Source organism: Stigmatopora argus, chromosome 14 (genome assembly GCF_051989625.1).
Source record: "Stigmatopora argus isolate UIUO_Sarg chromosome 14, RoL_Sarg_1.0, whole genome shotgun sequence".
NCBI lineage: Eukaryota > Metazoa > Chordata > Actinopteri > Syngnathiformes > Syngnathidae > Stigmatopora > Stigmatopora argus.
This window is the reverse complement of record NC_135400.1, coordinates 8,309,640-8,329,391: the sequence shown is the minus strand read 5'-3', so window position 1 is coordinate 8,329,391 and position 19,752 is coordinate 8,309,640. Positions and strand designations below refer to the sequence as shown.

General features: G+C 38.0%; 1 protein-coding gene across 3 annotated transcripts; it reads right to left on the bottom strand.

Annotated features, from left to right (window-relative positions):
* brsk1b (BR serine/threonine kinase 1b) lies at nt 1–18,494 on the bottom strand. Of its 3 annotated transcripts, none has more exons than XM_077618975.1 (20): nt 17,284–18,494; nt 15,162–15,256; nt 13,433–13,518; nt 13,023–13,163; nt 12,327–12,443; nt 12,092–12,125; nt 11,933–12,001; nt 11,589–11,735; nt 9,777–9,808; nt 9,280–9,444; nt 8,856–8,953; nt 8,606–8,756; nt 8,464–8,524; nt 7,224–7,830; nt 6,519–6,567; nt 6,282–6,405; nt 6,065–6,166; nt 5,813–5,921; nt 4,505–4,594; nt 1–4,313 (listed from the first exon to the last, which is right to left on the bottom strand). In XM_077618975.1, exons 1-20 carry the CDS (start codon nt 17,375–17,377, stop codon nt 4,105–4,107), a joined length of 2,580 nt encoding a protein of 859 aa, XP_077475101.1. In that variant the 5' UTR covers nt 17,378–18,494; the 3' UTR covers nt 1–4,104. The 3 variants fall into 3 exon arrangements, with proteins under 3 accessions (XP_077475101.1, XP_077475103.1, XP_077475102.1); XM_077618977.1 differs by having other exon boundaries at nt 7,224–7,500; XM_077618976.1 differs by lacking the exon at nt 17,284–18,494 and adding an exon at nt 15,604–15,940.
* Between the last annotated feature and the right edge of the window lie 1,258 nt (nt 18,495–19,752).

Here is a 19,752-nt window from a genome sequence, read left to right as displayed (position 1 = left end):
TTGCTAGGAATTATTTTTAATTTTTGAAGTGTCGTGCCTGTGATCTGAACAGTGTTACATGCACGTTTGCCCCAATTTATCTTGCATTCCAGAAACATTCCGTATCTTGAGCTCTTTTATACCATAACTATCAAAGACAATTTCAGAGGAAAGTAAACTAAGCTTAAAACCTATCTTGAGTATGTGTGAAAATTTTATCTTTGGAGGTGTAACTAATTTACAGTGGCAAAGAATAACATTGTACGTAATGCGGGTTTAAAATAAAGAACATAACATGATAACACTGACAGGTGTTTTTGCAGCATTAATTTTCACAATATGGAAAGCTATTGCGGTCCATGAAATAGCATCATAACTTAATAAATAATACATAACAGAAAAAATAAATACATAGACATTAAACTGATTGATAGTGCCTATTTGCTGGTGGCATGAAAACACAGAAAGATCAAGGAAAAGTACAAAGAAGGGAAAACAATCCTGAGACTTGAATTTTACAATGACAGAAGTGTCACAATCAATGTGTTTTACATTTACTGTTTTTGTTTGTTTGTTTTTTTGCCCTTTAGAAACAATACATTGTTATCGGTGGTAATAATGCTTTGAATGTGATAGACAATGATAAACATCCAATCTGGCTCTTTTCATCCTTCTGCTGTTAATTCAAATGAGTTTGTCGTTAGAAGTTGTCCATTCCATTTAAACTTGGAGGGCTTGCGGCGTATGAACAACCGTTCCAGCCTTCCAAGTTAAAATGGATTTGACATCTGTCACCATCAATGGCAGCCAATGAGTTAAATCATTGTTTATGGATAGTTTCCAAATATTTGTTTACTTTAAATTTGGTGATAACACTTTGGATTTTTTTGTAATTGTTAATGACAAATACTTCTGGTCTACTATCACTCTTTCCATTGTGACTATAAATCAATTCATTCCTAAATTCATTCGGTCATAGGAGTCTAATGTAATCATAGCAGTAAATAATAGGTTTTGTCATATTTTTGGGGTCTATTTCACAAAGCAGTTTCAATAAACTCCAAGTCTACCTCTGAATTCTGCAATTTCAGTTCCATAACAGCTGATCTGATCAACTCAAAGTATTTCAAAGTACTATGAAAAGCCATTATCAATGGAGCCCTGATGCAATTAATCATTTAATGGACTCATATGACAAAAGAGATCATGGAAAATGGCAAAATCAAACAAAAAAAGGAAAATCCTAGATGTAATGAAGAAATATCTCAAATTACTGATCAGTCTGAGCCCATAGCACAGCATTAACAGAATATAATATGAACGTATTGTAATGGAGCTTCACTTCATTCACCCACAAATGAGTAGAATGACTCCATTATGTCAGGTGGTTGTACAATATCATTTTATCTGAATCTACATATTTTTATCATGCTGAAAAACATGCAACATGATAAAAATATTTTGTAAAACTACCTGAATAATAAAATTCCTGTGCTTACTTCCCCAAAATCCCCCTGCTGACTGAATGATGAAATCAAATGGCCTTTGGGTCCGAAAAAAAGGGTGGAGACGTTGAAAAACTTGAAGTTCAACCTGCTCCAGAGCAACTTAGACACTCTCTTGTCTGAATAACAGACACAAAGTTTTAATGACACCCATTTCTTTAACAGTCTTGCCTTTCTCTGATTTCAATATTCATCCTTTGTGACAATCAAAAACGCAGAATTGCAGAATTAAAATACTCAGTTTTCATCAAACTTGCTTGTGAAATGGACCCCACTATATATTGTAGCTATAAGAAACATTAAAAAAAAACACAGTAATGGGGAATGTAAAAAAAAAAACAGATGGGCTGAACAAAAAAACGCATCGAGTGGCTGTTGTAGCACAAATAAATCCAAAGCATTTAGTTTAAATAGGTAGAAACAATGGCAAAATGTTGATATTGTTATCAGCCACTTTTTACTAGTGTCGTACCGGACTGATACAGCATTAAAAATGACGTACTCAATATCAATGTGTATTAAGAAATAATATACTGATGCTGCTCATCATGTACTTTGTAACATTTAGTTTCTAACCGACAGCTATGCAAGCTGCTGATTTAAAAGAAAAATCAGCTCTTGTTGCCATACCCAAGATGACCGGTAATTATGAACACTGCCTAAGAAAACAAGTAGAACACAACAAAAATGAAGAAGCGAAAAGGTAGAAGAAAAAAACCCTAAAAGTCATTGAACATTGTTTTATAAACTAGAAGAAGGGTCAAGTCCTGTAATGTTTTGAGCCGAGGAGAGGTTTTAATTCTTAAAGTATAATCTGGACAGTGTTGTCAAATGTTCTCATTTTTCAGATGGAACATTTTCTTAACACTGACATTGAAATGGAGATCTATAATTTTTTTAGCTTTGTTAGGGGAGAAAAAGTGGAAAAGTAGACGAGTGAACTTGTGGTCTGCTAGCGTAAGTGAATAGTACTTGAGGTAAGCTCATGTTCTATAATTTAAGTGAGTATGAAGTTTTGGAGGATTTTTTTTGTGTGTGACATATACCAGGTAAGCAATAAAAAGTTGGACTGGATTCATTCTGTTTGTATTTGTCTTTTTAAGTAGTTAGCATACATTTTACATTCAAGTGAGTACGCAGTAATTTATTCTTAAAAGAAATGTTCTTTCAGTGCATTCTTTTTTAAACGTGGTATCGGTACAGTTTTGCCATTGGTGGATAGCAGAAAGGATTTAGAAGGTATTAGAATTGTATTGGAAGCCAAAAAAATTATGGTATCGGTGCAACACTACTTTTTGAATGAATTTATTTCAAAGTAATTTAGCTTGAGAAGCAGCAATCTTTGGAAAAGTACTTTCAGTCTTAGGGAACTCTTGGTTTAATTATACTCTGTTATTATTGTCTTAGGTAGACTCTGGGTGAGTGATTTCCTAATGTTGGAATATTTGAATGGATCTGAGGACTGAAAATAATAAAAAAAGGTTGAAAAACAAGTACACACATGTAAACATATTGGGCAACTTCATCCAGATAATCCTATTGACAATAAATAAAATAACTTTCATTGCCATCTCTAAATTGATTGAAGAGGCATTTCTTCTACTATTGTGTCCTTCAGTGGCCTATTATGAGCCATTATTTGTTTTGTCTCCCTCTCTAATGTCTACGTTTACTTTTTTCTTTTGCTCCGAGACTCTAAATGTGGGTGTGCATTGTGAGTGGAAAATGGGGATAGATCTAAAGAGTGATCCACTATTTCTCCTTCGTTAAAGGCAATATGGTATCATAGTGTTAATCATTATAATTCAGAAATAATTGTGAGACTTATTAAATCTCATACAATCCAAGAAAGATGCATCGGGGGCCTTGTTTTTGATATACAGATGTAAAACGTACATTAACTAGCAGGTTACGTTATGCCCCACTCCATAAGATCCACCTCAGTGTGAAATTAAAATGAGTTTGTCACTAGTAGACGTCCAACCTATGCGAACTAGAAGGGTTGGCAGCAAATGAATTTACGTGCATTCGGTGCCACCTTTCCTAGTTCATGCGGATTGGATGTCATTCACCGTCAATGGCAGTCAATGAGTTAATCCAGCCTTATTCGGTAGTCTCCTTTTCCCAAGACAAGTTTTGTTGTTTTGTTGCTCCATTGAATTAGACATTCCATTAGATCATGTGACCAATCGTGTTAGGTGAAAGGTAATGTTGAGGGCCATTCATGAGACGATAAATGAAAATGTCTTGAGGTGCTCTGTGCATTGGACATTGATTAGAGGTTTGCAGCACAGTGTGAATTATGTGAAGCATCCAGTACGTTAGTGAGCAGATCATGTGCTTTTTTTTCCTTTCCATTAGCAAGTGAAGTGTTTTTCTTGTGAGATTTTCAGGTAAAGTGGGATTTTTAGGGAGGAAATCTTGCCTTTGATTTGCCCTTAAGGACAGAGAAAAGATCAGCTCATCCACAGAGCCTTCCGTAAAATCTTCGCCCCTTTTCAATCCATCTTGAGGGACTGATGGACAAATAGCGTGTGTGTGCATGTAGGGGAGGGGGTGGGGGGTATCTCGGAAAGTGGAGCTCTCCAGCCTCTTCATCAAAGCATTCTTTTCACGGGTGTCACTGCGTCCCATTGGATGTGGAGAGAAGTCTGGTCTTGTCTTTTCCTGATCCTTGCCTTTGTAAGATGTTGGCACCATTGCTGCCCCCTCCACTCGCCGCTTCCACTGTACATTCCTTCTCGCACCGATCCGATCCGCTTTCAGAACGCTTGGAATTCTGACGTGAAGGTGTGCTAGGCTGGCGGGAAGGTTTGCCATTCTTCTCATCTGTAGTGTACATAGACATAAAAGTTGAGAAATAACATAAGAACAAGTACGCAGTATCTACGTAGACAGTGTTTTCTCTAGGATTTTTGTCAGCAGTGGAAGGATAAATAATTAATTTATTAAATTAATTATTCTGCTCCTTAAAAACATTACTATGGGTACAGATTCTAGTGTTTTTGCCAGTTACACACCAGCCAGTGCCTGCACAGAAGGCTGATCATGAGTACTAAGGAGCTGAGCTTGAATGGTTTCCACCACCCTCTTGAATCTGCGACTAGGACCTGAAACAAATATTCAGAGGAAAATTAAATCAGCAAGGGTGAATTGAATAATGGTGTTTCTCACCTTCCAATCAAATCAAGCAAATTTCAGATATCTTTGAAAGATTAAATTGACTGTATATTCTGCATGAGAAAATGTAATCAATCATTATATATGGGTAGATTTAGCGCTGTCCATGGTGCTGAAAGATGAGCTTTCACTGCTAGTGCCCAGTTTAAACTATTTTGATGTCTAATGTTGTCAATGGTGGGCAAAGAGTTAAGTGTGAGTCAGTTTCTTGCCACTTCCTGTTGGTTTGGGACATTTCAGGGTCAGTTCTTGTTCGTTGGTTATTTGCTGATGAGTCTAGGGCACATGTGTCAAAGTGGCGGCCCGGGGACCAAATCTGGGCCACCGCATAATTTTGTGTGGCCCGGGAAAGTAAATAATGAGTGCCGACTTTCTGTTTTAGGATCAAATTAAAATGAAGAGTATAGACCTATATTAAATTTCCTGATTTTCCCCCTTTTAAATCAATAATTGTAATTTTTTAATCCATTTATTCTGTGATTTTAGTTCAAAAATCATTTTGTAAAATCTAAAAATATATTTAAAAAAAGCTAAAATAAACATTGTTTTAGATCTATAAAAAACTGAATATTCAAGGCTTTTAATCCAGTTCTTTTAATCCATTTATAAAAAAAATCTAAATATTATATCTAAAATGGTCCGGCCCACATGAAATCGAGTTGACGTTAACGCGGCCCGCAAACCAACCAGAGTCTGACACCCTTGGTCTAGGCTAGGGCATTTGTGGTCACACCCTGTTGATTTCAGATCTCTTCTGATTGGATTTGGGGCACCTACACGTCTCTTTCCATAAATTTGGAGTCACTCTCTGATGGTTGGGGAGCATTTTTGAGTCACTTTCTGTTTAACTTTGGAGGAACTTGAGCAAGTTTTTTGTCAAAAATAATGATCACTCACCAATAGAGATTTTCTAAAGGTCCAAGTTGAAAATCAATAGGATTGAACAATTATGGGATTTGAATGCACTATTTGGAAATGAGTGTATGGGGAAGTTTTATGGAATTTTGTTGCAATTCTATGTTTTTCTTTTGTTTTCAGATAAAAACTGTGGCAGCGATAGCATTCTGCAAATCTGAATGTCTTGCTTTTATGGACCAAATGTTTCCAATGTGATTTCTGTTCCCTCAACTATAAATAGATCAGTCTACCTGTTAAAAGAGTGAAGGTGACGCTGTATATGCCCACCGCTCTTCTGCCTTCCCTTTCTGCTCGTTCCCTTTCCAGCTCCCTGTCTCCTTCAGAGAAACCAATGTCAACCTGAAAAGGAAGACAGAGCTAAGCTTTTTTAACCAGAATACTGGCACACAATCTGATTTCAAAGCACCCAAATAAATGTGCAGTATTTTGAGATTGATTTGTAAGATGGAAAGAAGAACAGGGGTGAATAAAAACAACAATACCTGGAACTTGACAGGTTTCTGGAAGACAGAGGGGCCACCAGAGGACTTGTACTCAGCCCGGAAACTGTTCTGAGACACTACACTGTGACCTAGAGAAGGGATCTGGAAATGCAGGGAAAATATATTTTTTATCACTCTTACCTTCCCTTCCCTAGCACTGTCAATGGCACTGACAGATTAACTTTTTTTTTTACTGTGAAAATCTGGTTTTACTTACAGAGAGAAACGCATGAACAATATCGGCCTTAATTGAGCTGAGGGGTTTGTCTCGAATTAAAACAAAGATTTGCTCCTCTTTCTCCAGACTGATGAAATTTCCAAACCAGGATCTTTTTGCCAGTCTGTAAAAAATAGTTACATTTCAAATATTTGATCAGAGCATAAACAAAACAGTATATCATCAATGTAGTCTTGAAAAAAAATGAAGAAAAAGGTAACATGGACATGTTCCTACTCTGGGCTGGACTCTGGAGTCAGACTGGACATGTCCTCTGATGTTGGGACTGCAAAATAGATGAGAAAAAGCATATAGTTCTGTACAGCGAGAGACAGAATTCAAAAGTGACAAATCCTTTATTATAGAGCACATGTGTCAAAGTGGCGGCCCGGGGGCCAAATCTGGCCCGCCGCATCACTTTGTGTGGCCCGGGAAAGTAAATCATGAGTGCCGACTTTCTGTTTTAGGATCAAATTAAAATGAAGAGTATAGATGTATATAAAATTTCCCCCTTTTAAATCAATAATTGTAATTTTTTAATCATTTTTTTCTGTTTTTAGTTCAAAAATCATTTTGTAAAATCTAAATATATATATAAAAAAGCAAAAATAAACATTGTTTTAGATCTATAAAAAAACTGAATATTTAGGGCTTTTAATCCAGTTCTTTTAATCCATTTATTTAAAAAAAATCTAAATATTATATCTAAAATGGTCCGGCCCACGTGAAATCAAGTTGACGTTAAAACGGCTCGCAAACCAACCTGAATCTGACACCCCTGTTATAGAGATAGATAGATTGAAAAGGATTTGGTGGAAAAAATATGCTAGTAAACCCAAATTTGCCATTGTTATTCAGATTTATTTTCCGAAACAATAGAAAAAAAATCCATTCAGTCGAAGACCTGAAGTAGACATTGTTGAACTGTCAAAAATCTCTTACCTTGGAGTTTGCGGCGGTGGAAGCGCGGCGAGCCCAACAGGTTGTTTTTGAAAGAGTTGAGCCTTGTTCTCCAGTGGGCGGAGCTAGAGGAGGCCAAACCGCCACTGCTACCTGGGCTGGAGGGTGGTGTCAGTGACAGAGAAGCCCCTCCAGACCCATCCCCTCTGGGAGAAGAAGATGAGGAGGAAGAGGAAGGAGGGGTAGTAGACGAAGGGTGTTGGATTTGGTGCACAGGTGTGCCCAACGGGGTGGGGAGAGGTGAGCCTTGTGGTGTGACCTGCGACACAGGAGGAGCGGTGGCAGAGGAGTTAGAGGATGAATGTGTATTTTTGGACTTGAAGATCGATGGTGAGGGGAAGTTGAAAAAGCGTGGGGTGGGCGAGAGGAGAGGAGAAGGGGATGGTGATGGAGTGCCCGGGGTCTGGAGAGGGAGGGACTTCATGGAGTTGAGATGGGGACGCTCAGCGGGGCCTTTGGATGGCAGGGTCTGAGTTTTGGGGTCGGGCACCGGGCGGTTAGACCGAGCAGTGATGGCACTTGTTGCTTTGGGGTCTTTAAAGGAGGGAGCTGATGCCACTTCTGATTGGTTGAAAGTGAAGACCGGGCTCTGACATGGTGTGGAGAGGTGAGAGAGGGAGAGAGAGAGAGAGCAATGGTCATGAAATGATGCATGGATGAGATTTTTCAGGTAGCAGAATGAATGATGAATTGCATTACTTGTCTTTAACTCCTCATTTAAATTAATGATGAACTTAATTATTTGCCTTTATCCACGACTAGAGAAATCAAACACTGCCTTCTTTTTTCCTGAAATAACGATTGAAAAAATAATAAAGATTTAAATGAGAATATTTAGAGTTCCCCCTTTTTAAAAAAAATAATTTTATAGATTACAGAAATAATCAGATAGACTTCTTTTTTTGCTTAAAAATGTAAACAAATAAAAATTCTGTTCAAAATATCCTTTAATTGAAAAAGGAAATTATATTTAATAATAAAATAATAATAAGATGAATTCGTATTGGAGGTCAACTAAATGAATAGTTCCAAAAGGCACATACATTTGCCATTTACAGTTTCGTAGTTCTAATTTTTTCTCGGGTGAATTGCCTTTAATTCATTTGTTTAAACATGATCATTTACTGCCAATCTTCCCACTTCAAATGGATTGGGTGTCTTTCAGTGTATATAGTAGGCAATGTGCTCACCAAAACAGAGGGGAACAAAGAGATGTGCTTACCCTGGGACTGCTGAGAGGACTAGAAGACAGACCTGTGGACGCTCCACTCACTGACCGCGACCTTTTGGAAAGAGCATACAACAGCAATTTGGAATTGGGTCAAACCTATACCATAGAGCATATCAACTTTCTCGAGATCTACCTTTGGCTGTGTGAATTAGTGTCCAAGTTCCTGCGAGGTGGAGTAGGAGAGCCCTGTTCAGTGACACTGAGAACTTCCAGGCTCTTCCTCTCTGGTCTACATCGCCCATGGCGAGTCAACATGGGAGAGTCCACACGCTTCCTAGGTGGGTCTTTGACCACAAATTGCATGGTAAAATGAAAATTGGGCATATAGCTAGATTGATAGGCCACATATTTCATTTTTGGGGTGTGTAACTGTTATGTTTTACCAGCATCATTTCTAGGTGGCAAATCCTCATCCTCGTAGCTAGGGTAGCGCTCCTTTCTGTCCAACAGAAGGTAGTAAATCATTTTTTCCTGGTTCTCTCTGCAAAAACAAAACAAAAAAACATTACAAGAACACCAACGTCGGGATAATTCATTTTTAATTGGAGTTTGCGTTCAAGCAAGGCAAAACCAAATGCACAGAACGTGGAAAATTGCACACACTCTGAGGATTAAAATACAAATTATATTTTGTTTTCTATTATGCAAACATATGTACAATGGAGTGCAACATATATTTGCCTTATTTAACCCTCAAAAGAATAAACAAATGTAAAATTGATTAGTCAATGCATTTTCTAATGGCCCTTCAGAGGAAATTATCTGCAAACCTGAAAGTGTTGTGTTTTATATAATATATTTACTCACTCCTGGCTTGTAAGATCACGTGTGAGTTTGACCCGATCCCGGAAACATCCTAAAGAGTACATGCTTTCCAAGACATCAGGGTCCAGGTCAGTCAATGATAGCACCCTTGTCACACACACACGACGAGGTGGGGGCTGCTCAGGGCACGGTTCATTGCGACCACTCCTGGAAGGTCAAAAAAAGGGAAATCATGCTACTATTTCAAGTTGATTTTTTTTTTTCCAACAATGCTAAAATTGCAATATGTCAATTGATAGTGTTACCACATATACTGTACATTTTATGATGGAAAAAATAATCCTTTACATGTAAATGATTAACTGATAAGCAAGGTGAACCAACATTATTAAGGGCAGTTGTTTAACATTTTGTAAATCAATTTAATGCAGTGAAAAGATAGCATGGTAAGCAAACAAAAAAAATCGGATTCATTTATGTCATTGAATGTGCAAAAAATAAAATACATTAATTTAAAAAATTAAATAAGACATACTTACTGGTACCAGGCGTGGGTCTGTATTGCTTCTAGCTGTAATCAGTAAAAATAGAGACATATGTGTCAATATCTGCCATTTTCTAAATTCCATGTCCAGTGTGTGGTTAAGTCATTACAAACGATGATAACATTATCCTGATTTAATGCTACCTAGAGAATGTGGGCAGGCATTGGAAAGTCATAACCATCTTGGACTCCATCAAAATCGCCTTTATTTGCAGTAATTCGAAAACAACTATAGCTGTTAACGGTAATGGCATCATTTAACAGAATGTAAAGAATTACACCACTTGTCAACCATGATTACTTAACTCTAAAGCTGCCACTGATTGTGATCGGTATCCAATCCATTTCAACTGGATGCGTGTTGAAGTAAATGTGTTTAACTAATGAATTAATTTATGCTCTATGTTTTGATGTTTGAGTTACAACTTGTTGAGCGATGGGTAGCCATTTAGGCTCACTGAAATGTGATACTCATTCGTGCTTGATCACGTGACCTAATAAACGAGCTGTTTTTCCGGAATGAGTGAAAGTGCTCCTGACCACAACGGCTGAAGAACTTCGCCATAAAAATGCTGTTTGCCTCGTGCGTGCTTTCTGTAGTTAGTTTGAGAGGAATCTAACGTTTATAGACCTAACACAGGGCTGGCAACTAATGAATGAATGTCTAAAAAGTACTAATTTACATTCACAGCAAAAGGAAAGAAACCCTATGATTAGATTTCTATCATTGTCAATGGCACTGAATTATTCAATTACATAAGTGTGTGGTTTCTTCTGGTGTGTGCATTTTAACCACCAGAGGACAGTGTAATAAAGGCATAGTTCTTTTAAGGGACACTCCCAAATTCTCAGTCAGTTGCACTGATATATTTTTTTAAACCTTGCTTAGGTAAAGTTAAGTGGTTGCTTAAAACACAATAATTATTTCAAATTTTTCCATGTTTTGTGTGATAAATAAACTCCAACTCAGGTTGGAAATATGCATCTTAAAGCCAGTACTACTTGCAGTTTGCTGTATATCTCAAATGTTTAATAACAAGTCAAATACGCTGTGTTTAAATACACTTCTTTTGGAGTACAAACAGATCCTGTTTTTTTTTGCCTGGTCCTTGATCTACAGGGGTGTCAAGTGAATGATTTTTCTATCAAAAAAAGATTTATTGTGTATTTAAACTTTGTTTATACATTTGCTGTTTAATGGGCAGTTTATGTGAAGCGAACTGAATGTCCAACAAGAGAGAGACCAACTGTCTGACCTCATTTCTGGCTCCATTAATACGAAGTTCATCAGATGAATGCAATGTTTTGATTACTAAATCTGCGACCCATGGTAACACAATCTCTACTGATGAGAGAAAATCTTTGTTTTAGGGAATCTTTTGTTCCACTGTAATCCACTTCATTCCTTGTGATGACATCATGATTTTTTTAAATATACGAACATGCATTAGTCAATATAATGCAACTCTATTTAGCCCTCTATTTTGCCTTCGCCTAAACAAATTTCAACACCTGGCCTGGTGTGCTATTTAAAGTTATGGCTTACTAGTCACAGGGATCCTAAAAAGGGAATGTTTGTCTACTTTGCAATTTTTTGTCTCCTCTGAGCCATCTGTTTTTTAAAGCACTCAGCAAAGCACAGAATAAAATATGTTTGAATCTTTTAATTATATGCTAGGGATTGTTGTTCCACTCAAATTTTTACATCTACTATAAATATTAAGTAGATAAAATATTCTTAGCGAATTGCTCTGCACAAGAATGTAGTTTTTCTAATAATCAATGAGATGGCAATTAGTGAGCTTACCGTGAGTCGCTTGTCAGGGTTGACTTCTATCATCCCTTTTAGCAATGATTGACAGTCAGGTGGTATGAAGTGGGGCATATGGAATACTCCACTTTTCACCTTTTCAAGAAGCTGCCGTAGGTTGTCATGGTCAAACGGCAAGGCACCCTAAAAAGAAAGAAATTTTAGAAACGTGTCCCCCCCGAAAAAAAGAAAAAAAAACAATAACAAAAACAAGACTAGTGTGCACTACTTTCCCATCATAGTGATTGGGTGTCTATCACCATCAATGGCAGCCAATCAGTTGAGAGGGCGAAAAATAATAAGGAAGATTAAAAATACATCAAATTTGAAAATATACTTACTACAAGAAGTGCAAATAGGATGACTCCACAACTCCACACATCTGCCCTTCGACCATCATACTTCTCCCCCTAAGACAAATGATTGTTAAACATACAAACAATAAATAAATAAATACAAACTTGGATATATACACATGTCCCACATGCACGCCCACTCACCCTTATTACTTCAGGGCAAGCATAATGTGGAGATCTGTAATGAAAATGAGACAATGTTTTCAAATGCATTTGTTGTGAGGGAGGGAAACATTTTTAGATAAAAATTGTCCCTGTTTATTGTTTAATTAACACAATGTGGCCCAACTGATTTTGAAATACATGTCTGTCTTTGTATATGTGCATACTCAATACACTGCGGAAGAAGTTCAATGCAAAATATTGTGACCTGACTTACCCACAACTAGTTTCTAGTAGACTGTCCCCAACCTGTAGTGAGGCCATACCAAAATCTGCTATCCTTATGTTATTCTTCTCATCCAGGAGAAGATTCTCAGGTTTCAAGTCTCTGTGGCTATACACGCAAAATGGGCACATATTAACAATTAAGGAAAAAAAACATTTTTTGCAGTCAAAACAGCTGGCTTATGCTTATTTTAAAAATGGAATTAATTAGATTACTAAAAAGAACGCATATATTTTATTTTTATTAATATTTTACCAACTTACAATTTATTTTTTTCATTAAAAAAGCATGTAAAAATAATATTTAATAATGAAATAATAATTATATTTGAGACCCAGCATCCAAATACCTGAACATCACATTATGGGTCATATTGACAACACTTGTATACCAAATGTTAATATTGGTGCTAGTTTTGTATGGGATGGAACTTTTACATTTTCAAAAACAGTCACTTTCCTGAAAAAAGGCTAATAAATGAGATTACTAAATCAATGTACTGTTGATCGCAAGTAAGTTTCAGTCATGTTTTGATTTTCTTCTGCTGCCTTAGTCTCAAAGTCTTGTGGGTCCATATTGCCTTTTACAGGTCAGTCTTTGCAAGATGACTTAAATTGTTTAAAAAGTGTGTGAAACTAATATTAAGCTACAATAGGGCAAAGGTGTTTTTAACTGTAGAGCACTGACCATATGGAGTAACTGTGGCAGAAATCCAGAGCGGAGATGATCTGTCTGAAAAACTTCCTGGCCTCTTTGGGGGTCAACCTGCCCTTTTTTACCAAGTAGTCAAATAGCTCTCCACCAGACACATGCTCCAACACCAGGTAGCTGGCAGGACAACACATAGATAAAAGCCAAGAATATGAAAGCAGGTGAGGATAAAATAGTGCCTTTGGAACGAGAAATTAATCCTAAAAATATACCACTATTAACTCAATCATTGCCACTGCTAATGACATTTCAATTCCAAACAGAGGGATGAAACAGACTCCGTGATTGGACGTTTGTAATAGTCCATGGCACAAGGAAGAGTGCAACCTCATTCTGTTTTATGAAGTGAATAGCGTTTTAGTTCAGATTCATTCAGAGATACTCACAGATATTTGTTATTTTCATAGACATCATGCAGCTTCAGAACATGAGGATGCTCAATTAGTTTCAGAATTGCAATTTCTCTCTCCACCTGCAGTAACAGATGGAGGGAGATGGGAAGAGCAGGATAGGGCGAAGTGGAGAAAGATAGAGAAAGGGTTGTTAGAATAAATAATTAGGCAGGAGCACATATGTAAATACGGTGGAAAATAGATAGTCAGCAGATGTGGTTGACATCATTAAAGGTTTTGCATTTTAAGCCAGGAAACAATGGGAGAAAAGAAGCAGAATGCAAAAGAGAATTAGTAAAATAGATAGTTGTGATGGGAAGATTTCATAATAATTTGAGAATCAATGTGCACTATGTTGACAAAATGCATGAAATCACCTGCTAGCAGGTTAAAATGAATGGCATACACAAAACCTGATTTTTAACTGCGTAGCCAATCTTTAAAATGCTCTTGTAGTTTAGTATACGTATGTTGGAAAAATAAAATACGAGCACTAAGGTTGGAAGCACCACTTTTCTCTAACCCGTGCATTGACAAACATTGTGTTGTGGTTTGTGTTAACCTCCAACCTTAAATAAAAAGCCACTATGGTTGACAATGACATCTGGCCAAAGAACCATTGAAGACCCTGTTGGGGCTATACTGGATGAAATTTTGAACAAATGAAAAAAACAACACTAGTACTGGCAAATAAATCAATTTTATGATTGAGTTTTTCATTGAGGATTAGAAAAAAAATAATCAATTAGGTTTTTAATCATTTTTTGGGCCAAAAAGGAAGTAGATCCTATTGATTATTTCATGAGAAGGAGTTTGTTTCTATGTTAAAAAAAACTAAAAAAAATGGATTCAGTGGCTGGTAACACATACTATAGTGTGAGAGAGAAAAAAAAATTAAGACAGGAGTTTTGCACAACTCACGGGCTGCCATTGACAACAAAAGATGCCCAAATTCATTCAAACTGGGAGAATTGGCTATGAATGCTCATGATTTAATCCTGTTGACGTGTCTAGACGTCCAACCATTGTGACTGGGAGAACAAATGAATTCTCATTCACCATTCCCGGTCAAAATGGATTAGGCGTCCATCGCCGTCAATGGCAACCTATGTTTACAATGAGTGTCCTACAGAGTTAAACTTGTTTTGTGATTTCTCAGTTATTTAACTGAATTTCTGCACAAAAAAATAAGGAGAAAAAGTGATAAATCTCATTTTGAGTGAAAAAAAAAGATTTTATTTCATGCCCATACGTATTGCCTAAACCCTAACACACGTACACAAATTAGAATCTGCACTTTAGAAGGCTATATTTGAATTATAACTGCAAAGCTATATCTGCTAGATGTGCAATATGCAATTTAACAGAGTGATCAATTGGCATATTTCCAATAAATTATAAACTCGCAGACAGGACTAGACTTGAGATGTACTGCATGAATAGCAGTTAACAACGTAAAACCATGAAGATGAAATTATTCCTATTTCACTCTATTACATTTTCTAGAATTTGATACTGTGTTTATTTCCCTCAAGTTTGAAGAGCAGAAACAAACCATTTGGAAAATTAAGAATGGCATGATATAAAGTAATAAGTAATAAAAAGCTCAATTAGGTTAACTTCAATGATCTGTATACAAAATAGTCCTATACACAGATTGACAGAGTAATTACAGTAAGTGGTTTTGTGGATAGCCACTGTAACGGCAGTTAAAATAAGGTACCTTCATAAGAACTGATTCTGACAGTTTTTCTCTGTTGACAATCTTTATGGCCACTTTCTGTCCAGTCATACAGTGGACACCTAACTTCACCAGTCCTGAAACACAGAGAAATACACAATTAAAGAACAACATGGTGACTAATCCTAGCAACAAAAAAACATTCAGTCATTAAAACTAAATGGCAAGTGTGTGGTTGAACCTCAAGGTGGTTGATGAAGTCAACTGAAAATTACAATACCCACAGAAAAAGTCCAAATCAGAGGTTTCCACCCATTCCACAAAGAGACACCTTTTCACCAATCCTTTGTCTCATAAGTGTAATCAAGTTCTGTTTGTTTTCGCAGAAACCTCATTGGTTAACCTCTCTGTGCTGGATCGGTTTTTAACAAAAACAAGGATCCACCAGGGCCCTTGAGGACCGGCTTGATCAGGGGGCGCTCACCTCTTTTTTGGTCCAAGATCTACTTTTCAATGAGCCAACTTCGCACGATCTACTTTGTTGTTAGGGTTAGAATTCAGGAGTGGGCAAAGCCCACATTTGTGGAAAGGTACCACACATGACTTACTGCAGATGTGTTCAATTTTTTTTGCTCCAAGATCTACTTTTCAAGGAGTTAACCTTCCACTGACAAAGCTCAGCAATTCTGTAATGATATACCTCACATTAGACCCTATCAACATGTATGGGAGCGGCAGGGAACGGGGGTGAAAATCCACTCTCAATTTACGCTAATGCTGGGGTGGGCAAACTATTCCACAAAGGGCCGCTGTGGGTGCAGGTTTTCATTCCAACCCATCAAGAGGACACCTTTTCACCAATCTGGTTTCCTACAAGTGCAATCAGTGGATTGCAGTCAGGTGCTTCTTGTTTTCTGCAGAAATCTCATTGGTCGAAGTGTCTGTGCTGGATTGGTTGGAACAAAAACCTGCACCCACAGCGGCCCCCGAGGACCGGTTTGGCCACCCCTGTGCAGCTAAAGCTTTCTGTAGACATGTCAAATTCATAAGAGCCTAGCTAAGGAAATTAGACAGAGGGGAGGGATCAAAATGTTATTTTCGTGCGATCTACCAATATGATAAACACTGCCGCAAAGTCAGTGAACATGATGAATGACTACCATATAGGGCCAATTCAGTTTAACCTTTTAAAGCAAGGGTGTCAGACCCAGGTTGGTTCGCGGGCCGCTTTAACGTCAACTTGATTTCACGTGGGCCGGACCATTTTAGATATAATATTTAGATTTTTTATTTATAAATGGATGAAAAGAACTGGATTAAAATCCCTGAATATTCAGTTTTTTATAGATCTAAAACAATGTTTATTTTAGCTTTTTTTAATATATGTTTAGATTTTACAAAATGATTTTTTAACTAAAAACACAGAAAAATTTGATTAAAAAATGACAATTATTGATTTAAAAGGAGGAAAATCAGGAAATTTAATATCCATCTACTCTTCATTTTAATTTGATCCTAAAACAGAAAGTCGGTACTCATGTTTTACTTTCCCGGGCCACACAAAATGATGCGGCGGGCCAGATTTGGCCCACGGGCCGCCACTTTGACACATGTGCTCTAGGGGATCATCATTGAACTCATTGGAAGCCATTGTAGATCCTAGAAGTCCAATCCTTTTTGACTAGGAGTGTGCCAATGAACATTAGTTATTTCGCCCCTCCCGGCCAATTGAAAGATGAGCATTAGCTCCTAGCATTTCAAATGAATTGGACGTCTATAGTTGTCAATGGCAGGCAGTGTTATGGGGGCATACCCAGAGTCCAGCCCTATTTGTATTCATTTAAATGTAGTTTGATTGAACATTTTATCTAAGTTTAATTGTATTTATTCATTAAAAAAGTAAAATTATGAATAATAAATTAAATAATACTAAAATAATACAGTGTCATGAGCCAAAATGTTTATTAAATGACCAAAAACGAGTCACTCGTCCTATAAAGGGTTAATAAAGCGCCAGCCCCGATAAAACAGCAACATTATTCAATGTTTCATCTTATTACATTGTGTTGGGGAACCTAATGAAGTGACTTATCCTAACGAGAAAGTAATCAAGTGCCATTTGAAAACATTATCAAATGAAAACTAAGAGAAAGGTGCTTCCTACCAGTCTGCCCCTTCCCGAGGGTCTTCTCCAGCCGGTAAGGCCCCACATACTGGTTGGACTGGCCCAGATCCTTGCTGCTCATCTTCCCCGACATTGCACGCAAATTCCGATTGGGATCCGGACAATCAGGAGAGCCGTGAGTCCGATTCCCCTCGCAATGCAGCAAGGCTCATCCCACGAGACTTTGGCGTCTGAGGTGGTCGTGATCTGACGCCGGGCCCTCCTGCAGGCTACTCCCATTCACTTGTTCGTCGTAGAAGCCTCCGAGAGCTTCACCCCAGTCCCCTGCCCCGATGTAAAAAACAAAAAACAAAAAGAACAATAATCTCCCAAAAAAACTACTCGCTAAAGTACGGATCCATGATGGGTTTTCACCGGGGGGCGGTCGTTTTTTTACGTAGGAAAAACGTGGGGATCAGATCAGAGGAGGATGACGTGACAGTGGAGCTTGCTTGGAAAAATAGGAATAGCCATCCCACTCCCTGTTCTAGAATAAATGAGCTGACTGCTTATTTTTTTAGTGCAAGCGTTTCTGATCTTACTCAGACTACATCGGGAAGACTAACGAGATTGATTTCTGCAAGTGCAGAGTCTCAAATATCCCAAGTCAGAACGTCTCAATCCATGGCCGGATCGATTTGCAGGGACCCCCCGCCCCCCGCATCTATCCTAATGTCAAAAATACATTTCTTGTTCCTTCCCGATGGCTTTTCTTTCTTTTGCCTTGACGTCCTCGTTCGGCGTTAGTCCAGATAATCGTCTATTATCGCAGCGGCAGCAGCATCCAGAATGGCTTTTCCAATATCCGGTACACACTTTGGCTCACCCCCTCCTCGGCCCTGCATCAGGAAATAGAGGAAGAAGGGAGGGGCGGGGGCGGGGGGTCGTCAAAGAGATGCGAACCCAGCCCGCTTCCGTCCGGAGATATCCGCTATTTGGGTCAGGAGAACCGAGAAAAGTGCTGATCCAGGGAGCATCCTCGCCTCAGATGGCCTGCTAGACAGCGAGAAGACCCTCCCTTGTTTCGACCATGCTCGATAGGATCGCCCCCTTTATCGCCAGATACAAAATAAGAGGACCGATAGAGAAAAATCGGGGAGAAATGTCGTTTCAGAAGTTGCACATCCCGGCCGGGATGGGCTTCATTTAGGACTCTGCGGGTCCGGAACGTTCCCTTCTCTTTAATCCGCCTCCCCTCCTGCCTGCCTGCCTTCGTCTATTCATCCAATACGGTCAGCATCAGCATCCGGGTTCCGCTTTTCTCTCCCCTCCCTCCCTTCAAATCCCCTCCCTCCCCTCTTTCCCCTCCTCCATCACTACATGGCTCGCTTTCTCTTTTATTTTTCGACCAGCAAAGTTGCAACCAATACCATGCACTGCTGCTAAAATCAAATTCATTCATTATTCTGAACCGATTATCCTCACAAGGCCCGCAGGGGGTGCTGGAGCCTATCCCAGCTAACTATAGGCACCTGAATCGATGGCTAGCCAATCGCAAGGGCACAAGATGGACAACCATGCATACCAAGGGGCCATTTTGAGTGTTCAAACCGGCCTACCTTGCATGTTTTGGGGATGTGGGAAGAAAGCGGAGTGCCAGGAGAAAACCCACGCAAGCTCAGGAAGAACATGCAAACTCTACACAATGAATGGCAACCTGGGATCGAACCCTCTATCCCAGAACTGTGAGGCCGACGTCCTAATCACTTGGCCACCCTACAACCAAATGAGAATACCAAAGAAAAATGGGTATAAAAACAGCAACCCAATAATCAAGAACCTCATCAATCATTTTAACCATACACAGTGAAATTAAACAACAGTGTAACAGCAAGTAAAATCAGATAGGTACTGTGAGTAACACCGTTGTGTGGGGTAAAAATAAATAAATAAAAAGTCCTGGAAGACAAGTTTGTAATGATTAACTTCCCATCATAGTTTCAAGGATAGATTTTTTGCTCTGAGTGGTATTACTGCTGTAATTGAGATTCACATTGTGGTATCTGCCCGCTGATTTGCAAATCTTAATCCTTTATAATCTTTAATCTCCTGATGCCGTCAAATTTCTGTATTGTAGATTACCCAACACTGTTATGTGTGGTTCTTAAATGTATGTCAGGACAAGTGACTATTGTAGTTCATTTAAAGAAAAAAAAAGAAAAAACATAATACTCAAAAACTGTTTTATAATAAATTAATGGATTAACAAAAAATAATGTAAAAAAAAATAAAGAAAGTATAAAGTATAAAAGCAGAAAAATATTTAAAAAAATATATGATTAACCTTTTCAATTTTTAAAATTAAGTTTAAATGAAAAAAAAGTTCCAATTCATTATTTATTACTGCTAGGGACGAATATTGCCATATATTTTGTGGCCACAGGGTGGCCCTACTATGATTACTTTTCTTCAAAGTACAATACTACTGCAATTGCATTGTATCTAGTACTAGTACTTTCTATATTCATT